This window comes from Marmota flaviventris, chromosome 2, assembly GCF_047511675.1.
Source record: "Marmota flaviventris isolate mMarFla1 chromosome 2, mMarFla1.hap1, whole genome shotgun sequence".
In the NCBI taxonomy this organism is placed as follows: domain Eukaryota; kingdom Metazoa; phylum Chordata; class Mammalia; order Rodentia; family Sciuridae; genus Marmota; species Marmota flaviventris.
The window spans coordinates 132695957-132717614 of NC_092499.1; the positions used below are offsets into that span (position 1 = coordinate 132695957).

General features: G+C 44.6%; 1 protein-coding gene across 1 annotated transcript in view; it reads left to right on the forward strand.

Moving 5' to 3' along the window:
* The window catches only part of Arnt2 (aryl hydrocarbon receptor nuclear translocator 2), a 119313-nt gene that overhangs the window by 79137 nt on the left and 18518 nt on the right, over window positions 1–21658 (forward strand). The window contains exons 9-13 of the mRNA XM_027920595.2: window positions 704–838; window positions 3260–3334; window positions 10312–10463; window positions 18828–18900; window positions 19767–19890. Coding sequence (XP_027776396.2) covers window positions 704–838; window positions 3260–3334; window positions 10312–10463; window positions 18828–18900; window positions 19767–19890 — 559 coding nt within the window. The remainder of the gene's footprint in view (window positions 1–703; window positions 839–3259; window positions 3335–10311; window positions 10464–18827; window positions 18901–19766; window positions 19891–21658) is intronic.

The following is a 21658-nucleotide window of genomic DNA, read 5'->3' on the forward strand; positions in this document are numbered from 1 at the left end:
TGATGGTTAGCTGAACATGATATCGTCCCCTGTGAGATCCTCTGGGGCAGGGAATGCCTTTTTATCTTGTGAGAGTCAGATGTGCTCAGTGCCTGACACAGAGTAAACTACTCAGTCAACTGGATTGTTCATATCTTTGTGATAATTAGGGTCTTCCTATCCTATTGAGAGGACACATGATAGACATGGGCAAAGTAACCCTTCGTGTCCCTGGTTTCCTAGGTCTGAGTGTTTTCAGACAAATAAATAAGCAGTTTCATACAATGTGACAGACCATGGGCAATCCTAATTGATTAGTAAAGAAAGAATATTTGGGCAAATTCAGTCCACAAACATACACTTTCCAAATATTTTAACCATTTACTTAGGCTCATTTGCCATTTTCAGTGAAGGGAAGACAGGAGAAGGAAGGTGTATTAATGTTTATTTAGCAACAACTTTGTGCCAAGGCTTAACCTGCAGTGTCTCAACCTATGAGGTTATGGGTTTCATTATTCCCATTGGCTAATCAGGAAACATAAACTCAGAAATGTAAAGAAAGAGGCCCATTGTTAGTTACTGTTTAGTTAAAGGCATAACCTGGCCTCTCTGAACACTTTACATTCATTGCACCAGTCACATGAAAGAATGTGTGATGTTAGATTCCCATTCTCTATCACCATCTCCATCAGTAGCACCTAAGCTGTGGATTTTCCCATTGCAGGTGACCAGCTCTCCCGTGTGCATGGACATGAATGGGATGTCAGTGCCCACAGAGTTCTTATCTCGCCATAACTCTGACGGAATCATCACATTTGTGGATCCAAGATGCATCAGTGTGATTGGCTACCAACCCCAGGTAAATAGATAGTTTCGAGCTCATTGGGCAGTTGGCTAGAGATTTAACTTTCCTTAACACATATTTGTCCCATTTGTTTGAGATACAGCATAATGATATTGCAGAGAAACACCAATAAATCTAGGTGCCTTGCCCAGATTAGGTGATATCCTTCCAAACAAGAAAATTCACTCAGCAGTAGTGTGCTTGCTTAGCATATACAAGGCCCTGAATTTAATCCCAACACCACACAAAAGAAAAAGTCCATCGTAAACTTTTCCCTAGCTTGTGCAGTTTCTGATTCTCAAGCTGGTTTTTCACAAACTAGAGTTAAGATAACTTTATAAAATTTATTAGCATGAGAGAATCTTGTAAAGATGCCTACCTCATTTTTCCTAATTCCTCTCAGAAGCCTATTTTGCATGGGCCACACTTTCAGGTCTTTGTTCCAGATTCTTTGTGTAAAAGTCAATGGCAACCTGGTACAATGGCACACAGATATAGTGCCAGCAACTCAGGGGCCAAGACAGGAGGATCTCAAGCTCAAGGCCAGCCTCAGCAACTTAGCAAAGTTCTAAGCAACTTAGTGAGATCCTGTCTCAAAATAATAAAAAGGACAGGGGATGTGGTTCAGCCAGTGGCATGAGAAACACAAGGCAAGAGTGGTTGTCCCAGGTCAAGACCAGAGAAATAAAATGGCTAAATACAATGTGAAAGCCTGAACTGTGTCCTGGGCCTGAAGACATCTAGCTAGAAGAGATACATGGGAGACAATGTAAATATTAACACATACAGATTATTGAGTGATCTTATTGAACAATTATTGGTTTTAAGTTAATAGTATGGCGCCTTGTGGTTTTGGATGTGATTTTTTTTTTTTTTTTTTTTTTGGATGTGATTTCTATGAGACATGCTAAAAATACTTTCGGGAGGGGCTGGGGTTGTAACTAAGTGGTAGAGCGCTTACCTCGCATGTATGAGGCATTGGGTTCAATCCTCAACACCACATAAACATAAATAAACAAAACAAAGGAATTATATCCATCTACAACTAAAAATATATATATGTATATGTGTGTGTGTATTATGTATTTAAAAATACTTTGGGGAGAAGTGTCATGCATGATTTCTACAACTTCCCATCAAGTGGTTCAGGAAGAAATTATAAGCTATGTGTATATGGATACATATGCACATATACATATAGATACATATGTGAAGAAAAATAAATGCAAGAGTGGCAAGATATGGGCAGTTCTCAAATCTGTATAAAAGATACGTAAGTGTTTTACTATCCTTTTAACTTTTCTGTAGATTTTAATTTCTTTCAAAACAGAAAAAAAATTTAAAAACAAAAGAAAAAGATGCTGTTCTGAGGAAAATACTTTGGAAATATTGATAGAATATTAATGACATGGATATTTTATTGATCTTTTGGAGGTGCTGGGAATTAACCCAGGGCTTCACGCATGCTAGGCAAGTGTTCTTCTACTAAGCTACTTTCTTAGCCCTACATATGTATCTTAGAACTAGAAGGAGTTCCCATCAGAAATATTAGAACCTTTGCATAATTCTACATGTCTAGGTTTATACAAACCTGGAGACTCTTGGATGGAATAAAAAGGAAACGTGATCTGTTTGCAAATGCACTGATGGCAGCACATTTCTATCCAGATCCATTAATCCTCCAGCACCTCCTGTGAGCATCTGTTTGTTCCTGAGCACAAAGATAAAACTTGCTGCGTTGTTGGTGTCAGCTCACTCCTGGCAGTGTGTGCCCATGTGGGTTCCGATCAATGAGTTAGTTTACATCCTTTGCTATTTAAGATGCTTCCAACTGGACCACTTTCCAGAACACATTTGAAGTTGGCCTTTGATGGTTTATCTTATTCTGCTCTGTGTCGTTGTGAAATGTACTTTTGTTTTGGGTTAAAGCTGGGTCCTTTGAGCAAACCATAGACCATAGAGAAGGTGGACAGTAAACAGACTTTTAACAACCACAGTTATTTTATGATAACCTCATTTCTTCAGCCACAAGGCAACTACAGTTTCCACATTTAAACAGTTTCAGTTTTCTTAGGCAACACATCCGTCCGTCTGCTAGCCTTTTGCTTTCTTTCAATGTTTATTAAAATATGTTGATTATAGCTTGCATCTCCAAAGCAAACAAAAATAAAATTGCATTCTGAAGCTGCTGATCTAGTGACTTAGCAAAATTAGAAATTGGTATGGAGTGTGCCAAAGGAATTTAGAATGAATACAAGGAAGCCAGACCCTCTATGGCTCCAGGAAAAATTGGCATCCGCTTTTCTTTTTTTCAATCTGTGGTGGTGCAGGCTGAAGAGATGAGTTAAAGAAGACATAAATGAACACTCTTGACTAATAGTTATAAATAATTAAAAATGGAATTTGGGGCTGTTAAAGCTTTTCTCTTTCATTTAGGATCTTCTGGGAAAGGACATTTTGGAGTTCTGCCACCCTGAGGATCAGAGCCATCTGCGTGAGAGCTTCCAGCAGGTGCTGCCCATTCTTGTTCCCAGCTGATCCTGGGTAACCTAGGTGCATGTGGGTATGACTGGTAGGAGACTAGTCCTGCTATGTGCTTGGCAGGCAGCAATTTCCTAACCAAAGCATCAGTCAGGGGCCTGCTGGGAAGCAGCTCACTATCCAGCAGAGAAGACAGAAACATGAGGAGGTCACTAGAGGGTGATGGGAGAAGAACTCTAAAGTGACATGGAGAAAATGCCATACAGCACAAGATGCTGAGGTCAGCTGTGTGGGCAAGAGGCAGGAAGAGTATCCCAAAGAAGGGGACAATTGGAATGAGTCTTCAAGGGTGAGCATGGGAGAAATGAGAGAACTCCCTGAACTGGGGGTTCTGGGGGCAGGGTAGTACCAGAGATGCAGAAGAATGTGGCCTAGCAGGAGGATCCTCAGCAGTTCTGCAGCTGGATGACTAGGAGGGATGATGTGGTGGGAAGTGATTGAGAAGGAGCCTGGCACAGCTAAATTTTTAGGGCCTCTTATGCATGCCATGCTAAGGCATTTAGATTATCTCCTCAGTCACCTAAGGGTAAGTGAGGATTCCTTTGAGGATTTTAAGCAGAGCAATGTTTTGAAAAAAACACTTTGGTGATCCAGGTATGCAGATGTGGAAAATAACTGGAAACAAAGATAACTCAGGAGCTTTGTAAATTCCTGTGGTAACAATGAGTCCACACTAACAAAAAAAATAATAGTAATAATAGTAGAAGGGATTTCTGTAGAGAAAACAGATCAGGGAGAGGAAGGCAAGGAGGGAAAGGGAAAGGACTGGGGAACAAGACTGATCAAATTATCAAATGTTATGTCATGTATGATATGGCATAATGAATTCCACTATTGTAAATACTTATAATGCATCAATAAAATAGGGGAAAAAATTAATTGCCTGGGCAAGAGTTAATGAGGCCAAAAGTTGGGCAGGAACCATGGGAAACAAACTTGAGACAGTTTCATTGGTAGTGATACTTCAGCTGGAGATGGTGAAGGAGAGGGAGGGACTTAGGATTACTGGGAGCCTGACAGGGAAGCCACCCTAATAGCAGTATCATGTGCATCACTACTGTTAGCTACTGTTTCCTGAATGCCTACCATGCACTGGGCACATATGCTATCTTATGGAATCTTCACGGGAGTTGTAAAAGGTAGGAGCTGACATCTTGCTGTTCCAGGTGATTTTAGTAGGGCCCAGTGCTGAAAAGTGCCAAGTATCACACAGTCAATGAAAGAAAACTGACTCAAAGTAAGGATCTGTCACCTGCTGAGCTGGCTCAGCTGTGGTGACAGAGGATACACTCTCTCTCTCTGCAGAGCACTAAAGTCCCCCTCTCAGCCCTGGGAAAGAAGAGAACATTACAAGAAAGCAGACAACATTACAAGAAAGAAGCCTTTGAGTTTCTTTTCAAGAGAGAGTAATAATAGCCTGTCATTCATCTGAAGGCGTACACACTTGACATTCTTCTTTGCAAGTGTTTTAGATGGAGCCTCTCTGGCAGCCAAGCCCATTGAAGGCACTGCCATGTCTGCACAAAGATTTATGTCCCATGTGTGGGCAAAGCTCCTACTCCACACTCTGCTCATTCCTTCTGGAATATCACCCACTCCTGGTTTTCTTTCCACTTCTCAGCCTCCTTTGTGGGCTCCCCCTCCAGTACATTCTTCTTCAAGCCATGATGGCAAGGACCCCGTTCTTGCTGCCTTCTCTTCTTTTCATTCTGTGCTATCTCCCTAGGTGATATCTAGTAGAAAACTCCAGCCCAGCCAGGTACAGTGACACATGCCTGTAACCCCAGCAACTCAGAAGGCTGAGGCGGGAGGATCACGGAATCCAACCTCGAAACTTAGTGAGACCCTGCCTCAAAATGAAAAATTAAAAGGGCTGGGGATATAGTTCAGTGGTCAAGGGCCCCCACGTCCACATTCCTAGTTCCAAAAAAGAAAACTCCAACCCAGCCTGTCCTTCTGGCTCCACATCTGCTTCTATCCAGGTAGCTGTTCCACATCCACCCAAATGTCCAGTAACCTTCAGAGACAGAGCTCTTCTCTCAGCCTTCATCCTCCCTCCCAGCATGCTCACCTGGCTGCTCAGGCCAGAAATCAAGCCCCTCACTCTTCCCTTTCTCTCTCTGTACACCCAGCCCCTCAGCAGGTCCTCTGGGACTCCTCCAAAAGACACCTACAGTCCATGCCTCCTTTGCTCCCACTCCCCTCAACGAGGCCATCCCCATCTCCCATTTTGACTACTGCAATAATTCCCTCCATGGTCTCTCTACCTTTACTCTTGTTTCACTTCAAGCCATTATGAAAACATAAGCTAGGTTTGTCACATTTTATTTAAAATCTGCCAATAGTTTTTCAGGTTATCTAGAATCAAATCCAAGTTTCTTGCCACAGTTTCACAAGTTTCTGCATGAGCCTTGTCCTTTCCTTAGAAACTGCTCTTCAGTCACACTGGCTAGTTCCTTGAACATGGTTTCTTTCCCACCATAAGGTCTTTGCTCATGTCCATACCCTGATGGGAATGCTTTTCTCTCACTTTTTACATGACTGACATTTTATCCTTTAGGTTTTAGTTTATCTCAGAGACATGATAAGTAAACTACTGTAGCTACGAAAGAGGCCCCAGCCAGCTCAGCCCCTTGTCTAGTTCACATTGTCTTATATGTGGGCAGCAGCTGAGCAGCACAAGGACATCCTGGATGTCCAGTTTTATTTATTTGTCCATTGGTTGGTTTGGGAGTTAGTTGGTTGGTTGTTGTTTTGCAGTACTGGGGATCGAACTCAGGGGTACTTTAACTATGAGCTGCATCCTCAGCCATTTTTGTTTTATTTTATTTTATTTATTTTTTAGTACTACAGATTGAAACTAGGGGCACTTTACTAGTAAGCTACCTTTCCAACCTTTTTTTTTTTTTTTCACTTTGAGACAGGGTCTCATTAAGTTGCTGGGGCTGGCTCCAACTTGAGATCCTCCTGCCTCAGCTTCCCATGTTGCTAGAGTTATAGGCATGCACCAACATGCCTGATCTTTTTCCCTCTTCTTTATTAAAACCTAACTTCCCTGTGGACAGACTCCATATTTGTGCTTTTCATCATTATCTCCCTCACTAAGTGTAGAGTTCAGTAGAGGGTAGCTTAAAACAGCCTAAGTGGATCAGAACCAGAGCAGGTAGCTTTTTTTTTAGAAAAATGTGAAATTAGAATGATTAAACATTGGGAGTGTGTGTCTTTTTATGCCGTATGTTTGCTCAGTATGTGTTGTGATGATAAGCTGCATCACCTAGTATCATCAGGTGTGAGTTGGGTTGGCTTCATTCTCTTTGGTGTATGGAAATGGTTTCATCACTAACAGTAATGGAGCCTCTGCTCTGTGCCCAGGAATAAGCCAGACCCTCCTTCATCCATTGTCTTATATAATCATCAACCTTACACAGTATGTGTTGTCATTCCTGCTTTTTCCCAGTAGATACCAGGACTCAGAGAAATTTGGTTGCCTGCTCCAGGTCACACAGTAAGGCAGTAACAGACCCAGGCTGGAAATCAGGTCCAGGTCCATCTCCCTCCAAAGCATTCACTGACAATACCACACTCCACACCTGGCTCCTCATTCATCAGATGGGAGGGGAGGCCAGGGAAGCACCACCCAGGTGCTGGCAGCCCCAAGCCTGGTCCCAGGGCTTAGTGGGCAGCAGCTGAGCAGCACAAGGACATCCTGGAGCATACCCCACCTTGGCCCTAGGTGTTCTTTTGGCTCCAGCCACTGGCAGCCAAGGCAAGGGACAAATGTGGCTTATTCTTGCAAAAGCAGAGAAGGGGCTGTCAGCTAAGACTCAGCCTTACATTCTGGATTTAAACAAAAGTATTTAGTCACTCAAACCAGAGTCCCTTAGAACATGATCAGGTTTGTAAGGAATTTGAGTTTGGTGTGGGAATAGTGCATCAGTCCAGGGCCAGGAAAGTTTTGTGTGCCCTTAGATTCCTTCTCTAGGTAGTTTACTGAGGAGTCAGTTGTAGGAGCTGAGCACATTGAAACTTAAGGCAGGCTCTCGCATTCCCTTCCTTCTACTTTCTGCTGAGACATCTTCCATCACTATAGTGATGGTGATGATGACAGCAGAGCTGGGTCATGAAGACCTATGCTAAGCTGGGTTTCGTGCTTGGTCTTTGCAATCACCTATATTATTAGCATCACATCTAAATTAAGCACGGTTAGTTGTGTCTCTCTGGTCAAAGACCTGGACCATATCACCTGAACTGCCTTATAGACGTAGTCCAGCTCATGCTGTGCTTCCTGCCAGAAGAGCACTTGGAGCATCTTCACTTGCCAACACTCTACCTACCTTTGTAAACCCATCTCCCACCAGGAACCCCTTCTGGATCCCAGCAACAATCCATCTTTCCTTGCCTGCCTGGTATCCCCATGGCATTTTTTAAAAATGTATTTTTAGTTGTAGATGAACATAATATCTGTATTTCATTTATTTGTATGTGGTTCTGAGGATTGAACTCAGAGATTTGCACATGCTAAGTCTGCATTTTCCATTTAGCCACAACCCCAGCCCAACCCCATGCCATTTGACCTTAGGTTTGTGCAGTGGTATGTAGCAGACTCTATGGGTGATGGATATCTGCCATTTTGCCTGCTGTTTGGGGTCAGAGATTCTACCTTGGCAATTGGGATCCCTGGAAAGAGGATTGAGGTCAGTAGATTCAGGACTGAGCCATTTCTCTGCCACTTCTTCATCTTGAGCCCTCAGGCCGTGTATCTGTCTGCTTCAAGGTTTGTTTTCCAGGTACACAAAACAGTTGTGAGGACTACGTGACAGAGCACACATAAGGTGCTTAGCTGTGACTTGGCCCCAGGAGGTGCAGAGCTGGCGGCTCCCTTTTTCTTCCTTTCTCCACAGCTCCTGGGGCCCAGCTTGGTGCAGATGTGCCTTCTGCATGCTTGTAAAATGCAGCTTAAGTATTCTGCACTTCCTCAGGCATTCTGATTAGAAGGAACATACCCTCCACACGTGTCCCCAGAATGCAGCGGGTGTGGATATCAACTCATGGACAGTGGCTGCCTCTTTCCCCTGTGTCCAGTGCAGGCACAAAGGAATCCCCTGGGATTCTGTAAACCTGAAGGGCACATGGCCTTGACCTCTGGCCCCTGTGAGGGACAGCCAAGTTTCTGCTAGGGCCACAGACTCACTGCCAGCAGCAGCCTCTGAGTGGGCTAGGTTCACACCATCCTTAGCTCTGCCTCCTCTCCCACTATGGCAGGAGAGCCCTCCCACCCTCCTCAAGCTCTCTGTTCATTTTATTTATCACTTGGGATTTCCTACGAGGGAGCCTTGTCTGACACCCTCAGGCTTCATCTGTCTTCCTCCAAGGCCTGTTGAGCCATAGAGTCAGTCCAGGAAGTGGCCTTGAGTGCCACCTCAGTGCCAGGCACCAGGCTGGGGTCAGGGAGGCTTGCATAACCAAGATGCCACTGTCTCCATGCTGTTTACAGTCTAGTAGGGATGGCAGACACTCAAAAGGAGGAGAGTACAAATGAAGTGTATGTTAGGAAAGGGGAAGTCATTTATTCCCTGGCCCCTGGGACCAAGTCCCCATTCTTATCATCAATCACTCTGTGATCTTTCAGGCAAGAAGCCTGGAGATTTACCAGCCCTAGCCAGTCACAGGAGAGAACTTCTGCTTGTCTTATCTTGTCCTGAGGGTTTAAGCACACCCAGGCTTCTTCTACCTACTAGTCATTTGTCATTTCTCTTTCTTCTGTTGATGCTTCAGGTGTGAGAGCTGTGCCTGAAGGCTTCCTTCAGCATGCACGCACGCACACACACACACACACACACACACACACACACAGGTCTCTGCATGTCTTTGTGTGGTTGTGTATGTCAAAACAGAGCAAAGAACAAGATGTATGACTAAAAAGAAGCTTGTGATTTGGAAATAAGATCTTGGTTCCTGTCCCAGCTTTTTCACCAAAAGTTGTCAGATCTTGGGCAACCTATTTCATTTCTCTGGGTCTCAGTATTGTCACCTGTAAATAGTAAAGCCCTCCTCCTTAAACTCTTGTGAGGATATACCTGAAGTAATACATTTGAAAGTCTGTTGGAAAACATTAACTGCAACTTAAAAGTGGTGATAGGTACATGCAAATAAAGAATGTATACAGGACTTGGAATGCGGCTCAGTGGTAAAGTGTTTGCCAGCTAGCATATGCAAGGCTGTGGGTTTGATCCCCAACATCACCAAAAGAAAAAAAATAATGCCTACAAATTTATCATTTTTTAACATCTCCTCCAAGAGTACTCTCTGGAATTCATTTTTCAATGTTAAACAGAGGTTAGGAATTTTTTACATGAGGTATAAAGAAATAACTTCATGAACAGCAAGGGATAATAGCATCAAACCCAGAGTACCCACGCAGCCAAGAAAAGAAGAAAAACTCAAGTGTTACAGAGCTCTCATGATCTGATTTGTAAATTAAAAATCCTGATATAGCCAGGCACAGTAGCACATGCTTACAATCCCAACTAGTTGGAAGCCTGAGGCAGGAGTATCACAAGTTCAAGTCCAGCCTCCTCAACTTAGCAAGATCCTGTCTAAAAATAAAGAAGGACCAGGGATGTAGCTCCATGGTAGAGCACCTCTGGGTTTAATCCTCAGCACCAGGTGGGGGCAAAAAGTTCTGATATAAAGTGAGCATTCACCAGACATTTTCTCACACAGTGGTGACAGCATGACCTGTTTCAGAGGGAAAGTAGACAGAGTGTTCCAATAGCTAGCAGTCCCCCTCATTTCCCCCTCACCCCACTCCTCTTCCTCTCCTGCTGTCTTTTGGCTACAGTGCCCCTGTTCTGAGGTCCCGCTGAGGTCCCGCTGACCTTCCTGGTGACCACCGCCTGGTGCTTCTCCCTCCTCCTGCTGACTTCCGTCTCCAAATGTTTTCTCAGGTGGTTAAGCTGAAAGGGCAAGTACTGTCGGTCATGTATCGATTCCGCACCAAGAACCGCGAATGGATGCTGATCCGCACCAGCAGCTTCACATTCCAGAACCCTTATTCTGATGAGATCGAGTACATCATCTGCACCAACACCAACGTCAAGTACGTACTCAGCCTCCCTCTCTGCAGGCCTCCCCGTGCCTTCACTTGGGTCCAGAGCTGGAAGTTTTACTTGGATTCTTTTCCCCCTGCAGGCTGTACTTAAAGCTAGAAATCCCCCAGGGCTAAAGAACAAGATTGGGGACACCTGGGCTGAGTCTGTAGCTCAGTGGCAGAGCATTTGCCTAGAATATGTGAGGCACTGGGTTCGATCCTTATCACCACCTAAAAATAAACAAATAAAATAAAGGCATGCTGTCTGTCTACAGCTAAAAAAAACAAAAAAAAAAATGAATGGGGAGAGCTGGGGGAGGTGGCGCAGACCTGTAATCCCAGCTACTCCAGAGGCCAGCCTGGGCAACTTAGAGAGACCCTGTCTCAAAATTTAAAAAGCTGGGGATATAGCTCAGTGGTACTGAACCCTAGGGGTCAATCTACAGTACTGCAGAAGAAAACAAAAGGAATTGAGAGTATGGATCCCCCATCACTTGGGAAATATCCCTCCTGTGTTCCTCCTTCTCAGTTGTAAGAGCCCAAAGGACTGAGTGGCCCATGTCAGTCCCTTTCCTTTAGGCCGAGGTGCTATGGTCTCCATTCCTTATTGTTTTGCCTCTGAACACAGAACCCAGCAGAATGGAGCTATTGGGTGCTCCCCCTCTGCTCTCTGCTGTGCCCGGTGTATATGCCTGGTTTCTTGGTCCTGCTGGTAAAGGAAGTGAGACTGAGCCCTTTGGCAGCTCTAGGACATGGAGCAGGTGGCCTGTGGTGGGGACTACTGCCCATTCACCAAAGCATTCCTTCCTACTCCTTCTCAGAGCCTCAAGCCCTAGTGTCTCTGCTGGATTTTGGGATTCCCCAGTATCCTGTATAAGCTGGCAGACAGACCTAGGCTGTGAACTTGGCTCTGCTGCTTCCTGGCTGTGTGATCTTGAGCAAGTCACTTGTCTCTTAACTTTCACTTCCTTACCTGTGATTTGTGATGATCCTCCTTCGGGCAGTTACTGTGAGAACTAAATGATATTGAACTCAGAACTGTGGGCCAGACTCTGCTCAGCACTCAGCACAGTGAGCATGATCATAAGCAGGTTGCATCATCTCTCTGGTTTTAGTCTCAAGGACATAGTTTCTGACTAATGATAGTTTAACTTTGCGATAGCATGAAAGTGATACATGTTCAGTGTACACCATGCTTTAAATTTTGAAGCTGGGTCTTTTCCCCAGCTGGCCATATGCAGTATGAACTTCTCAAGATGTTGAACAGCAGCAGCCACAGCTCCCAGCCCATCCCACAATCACAAAAGGGAACAACCATCACTCCACAGTGCATGGTATTTATCTAAAATGATTGGTAGGTCAGAGCTATTAAGTGCAGTTTTGACTGATGATATTTTCAACATATGGATTCATCAGGATATGACCCACTGTATGTCCCAGGAGCATCTATACCAGGCCAAGGAACCAACAGCAGTAACGACATTTGTGCAAAGGCTAACTCAGCTGATGCATGTGGAAGCCATGCCCAGGTGATGAGGAGGGCCACAGCTAACTGGGTGTGTGACAAGGCTGGCATGCTGAGAATGTCCTCATATCTCCCTGTTGTCAGTTATGTCCTTCGTTTTCTGAGGTTCAAAACATGTCTGTTCTCCAGCCCCACCTCCTCCTGGAACCTACCTGGTGATGCCTTTTCTCAGCAGCCTCCCTGGGGACTGAGTCTCCTGCAGTCATTCTCACCTCATGGCACCCTCAGTGTTGCCTTACCCTGTCTCTTGTTGCATCCTCAAACCCTTTGAATGTGGACGCTCCCATCTGGAGACCACAAAGCAGCCTCCCATTCAATCAGCAGCACTCTGTGGCCCTCAGCCTTGGCCCTGCTCCTGGGTATAAGGCACAGAGCCGAATAAACAAGTCCATGCAAGATCCCTCAGAGAGCAGATGTCCTGGGTTTCAATGTCATTTCCCAAATAGATGAGTCACATCCCCTTTCTGAACCTCAGTGGCCTCATCTACACTGTGGGGAAAAGACTCCCCTAGCATCAGGAGTTTTTGTGCAAGTTCTGTAGGACACTCTATGTGTGAGGTGCTCCAGCAGGCTGCCACACAGGGACAGCACAGACCAGTGTCTGCCCCAGCTGTTGCTGATGCTGTCAGCAATGGCAGCAGGGACTCTGCCAGCTCTGGAAGCAGATTGACAATTTAGGGGCAGCTCCAAGAAACTGGAACTCAGCTCCTCTTTGTCTCTTCAGTGCCCTGCCTGTGTTCTGACTCTCCTTCCAAGAGGAAGGCCAGGGCCCTACTTGTGCCTCCTCATGCTCATAAGTGGGTCTATCTCAGGCCCCTTTGCTCCTCTTCTTCTGCCTTTTCCTTCTAGAGCCAAAACCTTCATTTTCTTTATCTCCTGGCATATTTTTTCTCTCCCTGGCCCAAATGTCTTGTCCATCCCTCCTGAGGATGGGTAATTCCCAAGGCCTTCAAACAGGCACACAAATTCCTAATCATGGAGGACCCCTGTCCTGCCAGTCTACAAAGGCACTCTCTCCTGTCTGCCCTTGCTAAATGCGCCCAACAGAGTTGCCTCCTGACCATTCATCTCTTCTTAACCTCTTACAGCCTGGATTTTGCCTCAACATTCTTGAAGTTGCCCAGCATCCTCTAGTGACCCACACAGGATAACTCATTGTCATGTTTCTTCTCCCCAAGCGGTCTATTTAACCAGCTCTTCTTTCTTAACATCTTCTCCCTTGAGTTACTTGATAGAGTACTCTGATTCTTCTACCTTCCTGTTGTAGTCAAGACTTTCTTGATTATAAGTTTTTCAAGAACAAATATAAGAAGTCATAGCTTCAGGTATGTAAAAAGAGATAATGGTATCAGAGTTTATCTAGTTAAGCTTGGAGAACTCAACCAAATTGAAGATATTTTATTTCCCTCCTTCCTCCAACATGGAAAGGGGGGTTCTTCATTCAAGGAGCATAAAAATATCCTCTAGTGCCATGCCTGTGTTTGGCTCTTGCCTTGATGAAAACAGGGAAGGTTGAGAAGCAGGGGTAAGAGTCAACTGGGCTCAGGGTTCCATGACTTTTCTTCTGTTCAACAGATAAATAGGGTATGGAGGGTGGCAAGCTGGGTTTCTCTTTCAGGAGCTGCTAAGCCAGAGGTAACAGGTGGGCCTGTTGACTGGATGGAGCCAAATATGGGGCAGTGGGATACCAGACTCGTGTCTCCTGTTGTGGCCTTCCTCCAGTCACTTCAGGCTGAGGCTGCCTGTGCAAAAAACCATGAACATAGATAAGCACCTCTCCCATTCAGAGTCACCAAATTGACTAGTTCTTGGTTAGAGCTGCCTCCTCTCACAGTCCTGCCTGCCTTTTCTTCCATTTATCACTCTTTTTCTCCCTTTCTATACTCATGTCCTTGCCCCAGTTATTCCCACAGTCAAGTACATGGTGCCTGTGCACACCAGGCTTGAGGCTTTTTGTTACCTAGGTTTCTAGGGTGTCATCTGAACAGCCTGTGCCTTTCTTCCAAACTCAAGTCCTGCCTGTCTTTGAAGCCTCTTACTTCTACAGCAAATCCAGGTCACCCTGCTGGATCCCTGGCTGGACACCCAACAGAGTCTTCTACATTTGGGTCAGAAAAGCAGACTAAAGCTCCCCTTTTTTTGAGTTTTTGATACTTTAAAATTTTTCATCATTCATTCATTTCCAGCATTTATGCAAGATTCGGTTGTCAAAGTCATATGGTTTTATTGCCACTAATGCAGCAGAAATTTCCTGAAGGGACACAACCTGCACCAGCCGAGATCAAGGTGCCACCATTGTGGTTCTTGCCTTCAGGGAGGAGCCCTGCCCTGGAAGGCTAGGGCTTGGACTTCAATAACATGAAGAACATGAGAAGGGACAGACAGCATGACAGGTAAAGTTCAGCAGGGACAAAAAGGAGACAAGGACAAGTGCTTCTGCAGAGCCAGAAGGTGTCCCCAGGGGTCTGTCCTGCAGTGAGGCCTGGAAGTGAAGGAACTACCCACCTCTGAAACTAGTTGTATCTGGGGTTTTGCTTTATTTTCTGAAAGCCAGGCAGCAGAGACAAAACAGAAACCATTTTGTGCAGGGGTGCGCCTGTGTGTTTCCTCAGTACAGTTGCTTGGCAGCTTGTGGAAGTTATGTGGATCAGAATGCACCAGCACCTGTCTTCTAAACCAGAAGGTCTTCAGGGCAGAAAAGCTCATTGTGGACAGTAGAGGGCAGTGATATCCACAGCAGTGAACAGGCCAGCCCTTCTTTTAAATTTGTGAGGCTCAACCTTGCCAGCAGTAGGCAGGCTTGTTGTAGAAAAATTGTCTAATGCTCTGTGCTCAGTGGGGATATTTGCAAGCTGCTCAGCTGCATTCATTTGATAGCATACCATACCAAAGAAACTTGCTGGGACCATTTGTGTGAAACTGCTGAGAAGAAAACCTATTTAGCATCTCTGACTGTCCTGTTATATCTGTACAAAATAAAGCCAAGGAAAACACAAACCAGTCTAACATGTAGATGTGCTTCTTGGAATAGTGACTGGGTCTTAGTGTCTAGGGATCAGTACTCTTTCAGAGACTAGCTGTGGGCTGGTTCTGAGTGTGGGTCTTTGGTGTTTTTACATTTTCACACCTACTTGCTGTGCTTGCTTCTTTTCCCTCCTCTCTTCAGCAGAGTGATCCAAGGTCTTCTCTTTACATCTGCTTGGGCCAAGCCCTCTTTCCTGCCATGGCATTGTTTCATCCAAGTTGTTATAGTTTTTCATAAACACAAGTGCTTCTCATGCGCGTTTACTTGTGTGTGTGAAAAAGAGGGAGCGTGTGTTCCTAAAGCCTCACTGTGCCTGGACTAAGACTTGGGTCTCTCTGAACCTATCAACTATCACATGTATTTAGTGGTGGTTGGTACTAAGCAAAAGGTGCAGAGTAAGGGTAGGTATTAAAAAAAAAAAAAAAAAAGGAAGATTGCATTCCTGGTTTCTACTAAGCCGTCAGCCAGTCAGGGGCTGATACACCCAGTCATCAAGCCCCAAACCTGGGAATTGTCCTGGGTTCCTGGCTCTTATTCCCCTGCAAAAGGTAGCCTGGCATAGAATCAGAGCTCCAGGCTCTAACAGAACTCTCTCTAAGACATCTCCTCCTATACCTCTTCCACCAGTGGAAGCCTTGTCATTTTGCAGGTGACTATTGGCCCTGCTAACCAGCTCCCCTGCCTGCCCTCAGGCCCCTGTTGAGTCGACCCACAAGGCTCAGAGAGCAAGTGCTCTGAAATATACATGGGACCATGCTGCTCCCTGCCCTTCATCAAATCAATTCCAAACCCTTTAATAGGCATTCAGGTTCTTCGCAATAGGTATACAGACGGTGCTCAACCCAGGGTGGATATTAATAACCTCTCTCTGATCAGCTGAACTCTCCAAGTGCCAGATGCCTCAGCCCAATTCTGGCTATTCCCAGGGGCACAATCACATTGCCTTTCAATGCCCCCCTAATGGCTTCATGTTCACTTACATAGACTAAGTTTTTTTTTTTAAAAAAAAAGAAAGAAAGAAACTGTCCAGGGAGAGTCAGAGATTATTGACAGCATCTGCCCAACTTCCTGCACCTTGCTGGCAGGAAGTTGGGCTGAATACATTGAGTTTCTAGTCATTATCCATTGGCCCCAGCTAATGGAGGGCAGCACTCTGCTGTGGTGGGAGCCTGCCTCCCTCACATGTGCTGTGTGGTCAGTTTTCTCTCAAACAGATACGCTTTCTTCCTCTCTGGAATGTGCCAGCACACCAAGGTTTATTTTTATACCAGTACTATGAAATATCTGAGAACCCTCCTTGGGCCCCTTCTCAGGATGAGGTAGCCGGAGGTCAGCACTTCTTCCATTTGCCCTCAACTAAGGAAGTGGAAACCCAAAGCCTATGGGATGGAGATACTGATGTCTGGACCCCAGAGCCAGTGAGTTTAGGACACGGGATTCGTGAGCCTTAACTGAGACCTTACTTCTATTTCCCAGTGAAAGGAGCTTTCCCTGCTCTAGAAGTCCAGAGAGGAACAGGACTGACAGCTAACTCCTAGCCTAATACCAGGTCCCTTCCTATCACTCCTTCATGCAAATGAGAAGCATGCAGCTTTCATACAACACACACCTGCACCAGGGTACATGGTGGATCCTGGGATAAAACTGGGTCTGTGTCCCACACAGCCCTTGGCTGGATAACTGTACAGAGTGGCCCTGCCCACTCTCTAAGCCTCTGGGCTTGGGCTGAACATGGGGTAGGTGTGGTTGTTATTTTTTAAAGAAATGCTTGTGGGTTGAAAGTTGGGCTCTGGAAAAGGGGTGGAGAGCAGAAATACAGATTTCTGCCATAGAGTGGAAGGGTTCACCGTTCCAATCCCACAAAAATCCCAAGGGATGCGCTATTTTTCCCCACCTTTTGGTTCAATATGTTGTCTTGTATCCTGGGTTGGGGCAGCAGCCAAGACAGATGGAAGAGTTCAAGGTCCACAGCCAGCCAGATTGAGCTTGAATCCTATAGGTGGCCGTATCATAAGTGTGTCACACTGGATACATCATTTAAACTCTCTGGACCTCCATTTCTTTATCTTTGAGGTGGGAATATACAGAGATATGAAGATGTTGGCAAAGTATTGGCAGTCCATCTTACATTCAGATTTTAGAAGCCCTACAAATGAAAACATGACGGTACTCTCAAGAACTAAACTAAAAAAATTTTTAAAGTGAAACCATAAAGTAAGAATAAGGACATAAAATAATGATTTTTTCCCTATTGATTCTTGAAAAATTTTTTGGAAATATCAATTTGTCTGGAAAATTACTTTTAATGTTCCTACTTTCTTGTGTAACAAGCATGGGCTTAGACTGCCTGATGGAAAATCACGTGTTTCTGGTTTTATCTTTATCCTTTTTTAGGACTCTCATCCCAAGTTAGGAGGCAGACCACAGGTTCTCACATGCACGTGCTCTGTGGTTTTAACCCACCACCTTCCAACCACATGCCTACACATTTCTCTCCCGCTGGGGAGACAGCTGCATGAGGGCAGAGATCTTGTGGGCTCCAGGTCATTGTTCTGTTTGTTCCTGATGCCCAGCATGGAGCTTGGCATGGATCTTTCACTTAACTCAGTAGAGTTCACTGAGTAGATGACTCATCTGGGTTTAATCCTAAACAGACGATTCACAGGGTCCTCCAGCTGGAGTTCTTTCCAATGGGAGTATTTAAAATTGAGGAGCTGGTTTCAGTGGTGCATGCTTGTAATCCCAGCGGCTCGGGAGCTTGAAGCAGAAGGATCGTGAGTTCAAAGCCAGTCTCAGCAAAAGCAAGGCACTAAGCAACTCAGTGAGACTCTGCTCTAAATAAAATAAAAATAGGACTGAGGATGTGACTCAGTGATCGAGTGCCCCTGAATTCAATCCCCGGCAACCCCCCCCAAAAAGAAAATTGACAAGGACACTCATTCCGCTTCATGTGTGAGCTCTGAGTTGTAGAATTTACTGTCCTTTGAAAGCAACCTAGTTTCATATTTTAAAACTTAAAGCATCCATTTATTCTTATCAATTTTTCCCTTGCCCAAATGGAGCAACTGGCACTATAGCAACTTAGATCCAGAAGTGTGGGCTCAGACGCTTGTTCTGCTTTATCAGAATCACTTCTAGTCAGCCAATTGAGCTTGACAACCACCTAACCTCTTCCAACTTTAACTTCTTAATTATTATATATAGTTAAAGTACAGTATAAAAATTTAGTATGAGGATTAAATGAGATGATATAAACTTCTACTATGTTGTAGGTAAGCATTATCTAAAGCCAGCTTTTTTAATCATCTTTAAACTCAACTGAATTTTTTAATTTAGCCTTTTAAAAAAAAATCTGTTTTTTTATTGTGTTATCTTTTTACCCTGCATAAAATGAAGTCATACATCAAAACTTATTTCTTAAATAGTTCAGTGTGGCAATCTAAATTTGAAATATAGGGCTCAGAATCTTGATTTGGGAAATTAAAAGTAAAATAGCTAGGCATGATAGCACATGCCTCTAACCCCAGTGACTTGAGAGGCTAAGGTAGGAAATTTGCAACTTTGGGGCCATCCTGGGCAACTGAGGGAAACCCTGTCTCAAAATAAAAAGTAAAAAGGGCTGAGGATGTGGCTCAGTGGCAAAGCACTTCTGGGTTCAATGCCCAGTACCAAAAAATAAAATAAAAAATAATATAAAATAATTTTTTAAAAAAGGAAGATACATTGTTGTCACCCTCTATGACTTTGGGGAATGGGAAAGTTCTGGTGTAAGCCTGTCACCACCTCTATATTCTTCACAGCACTCTGACTTTTTGTTTCACAGGCAACTTCAGCAGCAGCAGGCAGAATTGGAAGTGCATCAGAGAGACGGGTTGTCATCATATGACTTATCTCAGGTGAGTTTCTGGGAAATCCTTTCCCATTTGGAAGTGTCTCTAACCCAATGGATGGGGGACTAAATTCAGCCTTTAGCTTGAGCCCCTCCACCCAAAGAGTCTCTTGTCCCATCCACCCTCTACAGTGCAAAGAGCATCTTGGTCCCCTGGGAATCTGTTGTGACTTTTCTGTGCAGAAGTGAGCCATGAAACGCCTAAAACTTGTGAAGACCAGGGGAAGAACTAACAGCCATGGTCAACCAGCATTGAGAATTTCACAGGGCTGATGGACATTTCAAAAGGCCATATAGAAACTCTAGTACTCACATACTCAGAAGCCACCAGAAGCAGGTTCTGAACTCCTTTGGCCCTCTGGCTTCCTGGCCATCTCTCCTGCCTTTGGTCCTATGTCCCTTTCTCCTTGATGTGCCTTGTCCTATCACACTCTTTCTCCCAACATACCTAAATGGTCTTTCTCCTTTTCTTCTCCCATCTCCTCAGTGCCCCCTTCTCCTTTTTTCTTCTTCTGCTCCCTTCTTCTGATAGCTGGGCATACATAGAACTGGCCTGTGTCAGTATTTGACCTCTTCCCTAAGTTACTTTACGTTCCCTTTTCCTGATATGTGGAGTAAGTTGATTCCTTTCCATTTATCTCTAAGAAAGTAGTCAGTGTGATTCTGGTGTACTTTCTGTGACCCCTAGTTCACAGTCCCCCCCACCCCCAACCCCATTGTCCTTGACCTTTCCCCACCCTGTGAGAATGGTCAAACCTGAAATGCCAGTGATTTCAAGGGGAGGCAGGGCTCTGCTGCAGGAGAGCTGGTGACTCCTGCAACGCAGTCTGTGCCTCACACATGGGTTGCCATTGTGCTTTAATGTGCCAGCAGGTCCCTGTCCCCAACCTATCTGCTGGTGTTCACGAGGCTGGGAAGACTGTAGAAAAGGCAGATGCAATCTTCTCCCAAGAAAGAGACCCACGGTTTGCTGAGATGTTTGCAGGAATCAGTGCATGTAAGTTTCTAGATGGCACTAAGTTGTGAGGATATGGGATTTACAGTTGCTTTCAGCCCATGTGGAGACAGCAACCCTGAGGGAGAAGAGGTCAGGGAAAGTGAATTTTGAGTGACTGCTTCAGGGTACCAAAAGAACTCAACATACAGGAGTTGGAATGGATTCTCCATATTCCTGGCCTTGCCTTTTACTTACTGGTTTTCTGCAGCAACCAGCCTGGGGTACTGGAATTTCATCTTTAAAATTTAAACGGTTAGCTGGGTATGGTGGTACACACCTATAATCCCAGAGACTCAGGAGACTGAGGGAGGAGGATCACAAGTCCGAGGCTAGCCTTAGCAACATAGCAAGACCCTGTCTCAAAATAAAATGTAGAACAAAAAGTTTGGGGATGTAGCTCAGTGGTCGAGTGCCCCTGGGTTCAATCCCCAGTACACACATACACACACACACACACATAAAAAAAAGAAAAGAAAAATAAATTAAATTGAAGGGGTTAAGATGAATGAAATCTATTAATTCATTGTGCAGTTTAATTTTGTTATCAAGTCGGAGACATGCCCCCATAAAAACTACGATTTAATTCATAACATATGATGGCCCACATTTAAAATAAAAACATACAAAAATTAAGAAAAATAAAAGTGATCCACTCTCCTACCTTGTGAATATTATCATTTTAACTTTCTAAACTAAAGTAAGTCCTTCTGTCTTTTCCTACACATGTATATTCTTTATATACACAACACTGGACTTGTCCTGTTGAATGGCTTGCTTTTTTCTACATGACAATTTGTTATGAATTTATTTCCAGATCATTAAACAAACTGAAGCACTTTTATTGCCAGCATGGAATTCTATTACATGGATGGCCATAATTCACTTGGCGGATCCTCTCTGGCCATCATGAAGTAGTCTACCTATGTCAGTGTCGCTGTTGCAACAATGCAGTTCTGGTGGGAGGTGGCATGTAGAGCCCATATGATTAGCTGCCTTGCTTTCCCACTTGTGTCTCCTCTGAGATTAGCAAAATACAAAATTTGAAAAGGTCTTGCTGGTTCCAAATTCCAGAAAAGAAGAAACTGCAAGACACAGTGTAGTCAGTATCAAAGGGAGAAAGCCTTTGGGCTCCTGAAAAGGAAGCATGGGAGATGCTGTCGGGGAAGGAATTTCAGTATGGTTCCACGAGAACTAATGAGTGGAAGATAGGCAGATCAAGAGTAGGACAGACAGACATCTAAGAGCTGAAAGGGAGTTACCTTGGTCCACCTAATGTAGCAAATACTGGAAGAGCAAAGCCTTCATTCCCACAAGACTAACCCAAAGTTTCAGGAAGCAAAGACAGTGCCAGAACTCACTCCGAGGACAATAGGTGCCAATTTAACACAAGGTCCAGTTGCCAAAGCACAACAAAAAACAGACCCTTAGCAACCAGGGAAGCTCCCTGCTGGTGGTTTCCCTGGCCACTCAAATGTGCCTACAGACCATTTCATCCAGCAAGAGGAGACAAGAGTGCACCTAGTAGGTCTTTCCTCCTCTCCAGTAAGCCCAAAATACCTAATCAAAGGCCCACAGCATCTCTGAGAAATCCATTTGGATTTTTAATCTTATGCAGACATAGACGTCTTCCCATAACAGTGTCAAAACAGAAAGGGGATGGGGGAAGGGGGAGATAGTCAAGAAAAAAGAAGGGCCAATGCAGAAATCAGAGCAGATGTTCTCCTTTGGCAATTAGTTTTTATGAGAAAAAGGAGAAAATTCAGAAAAT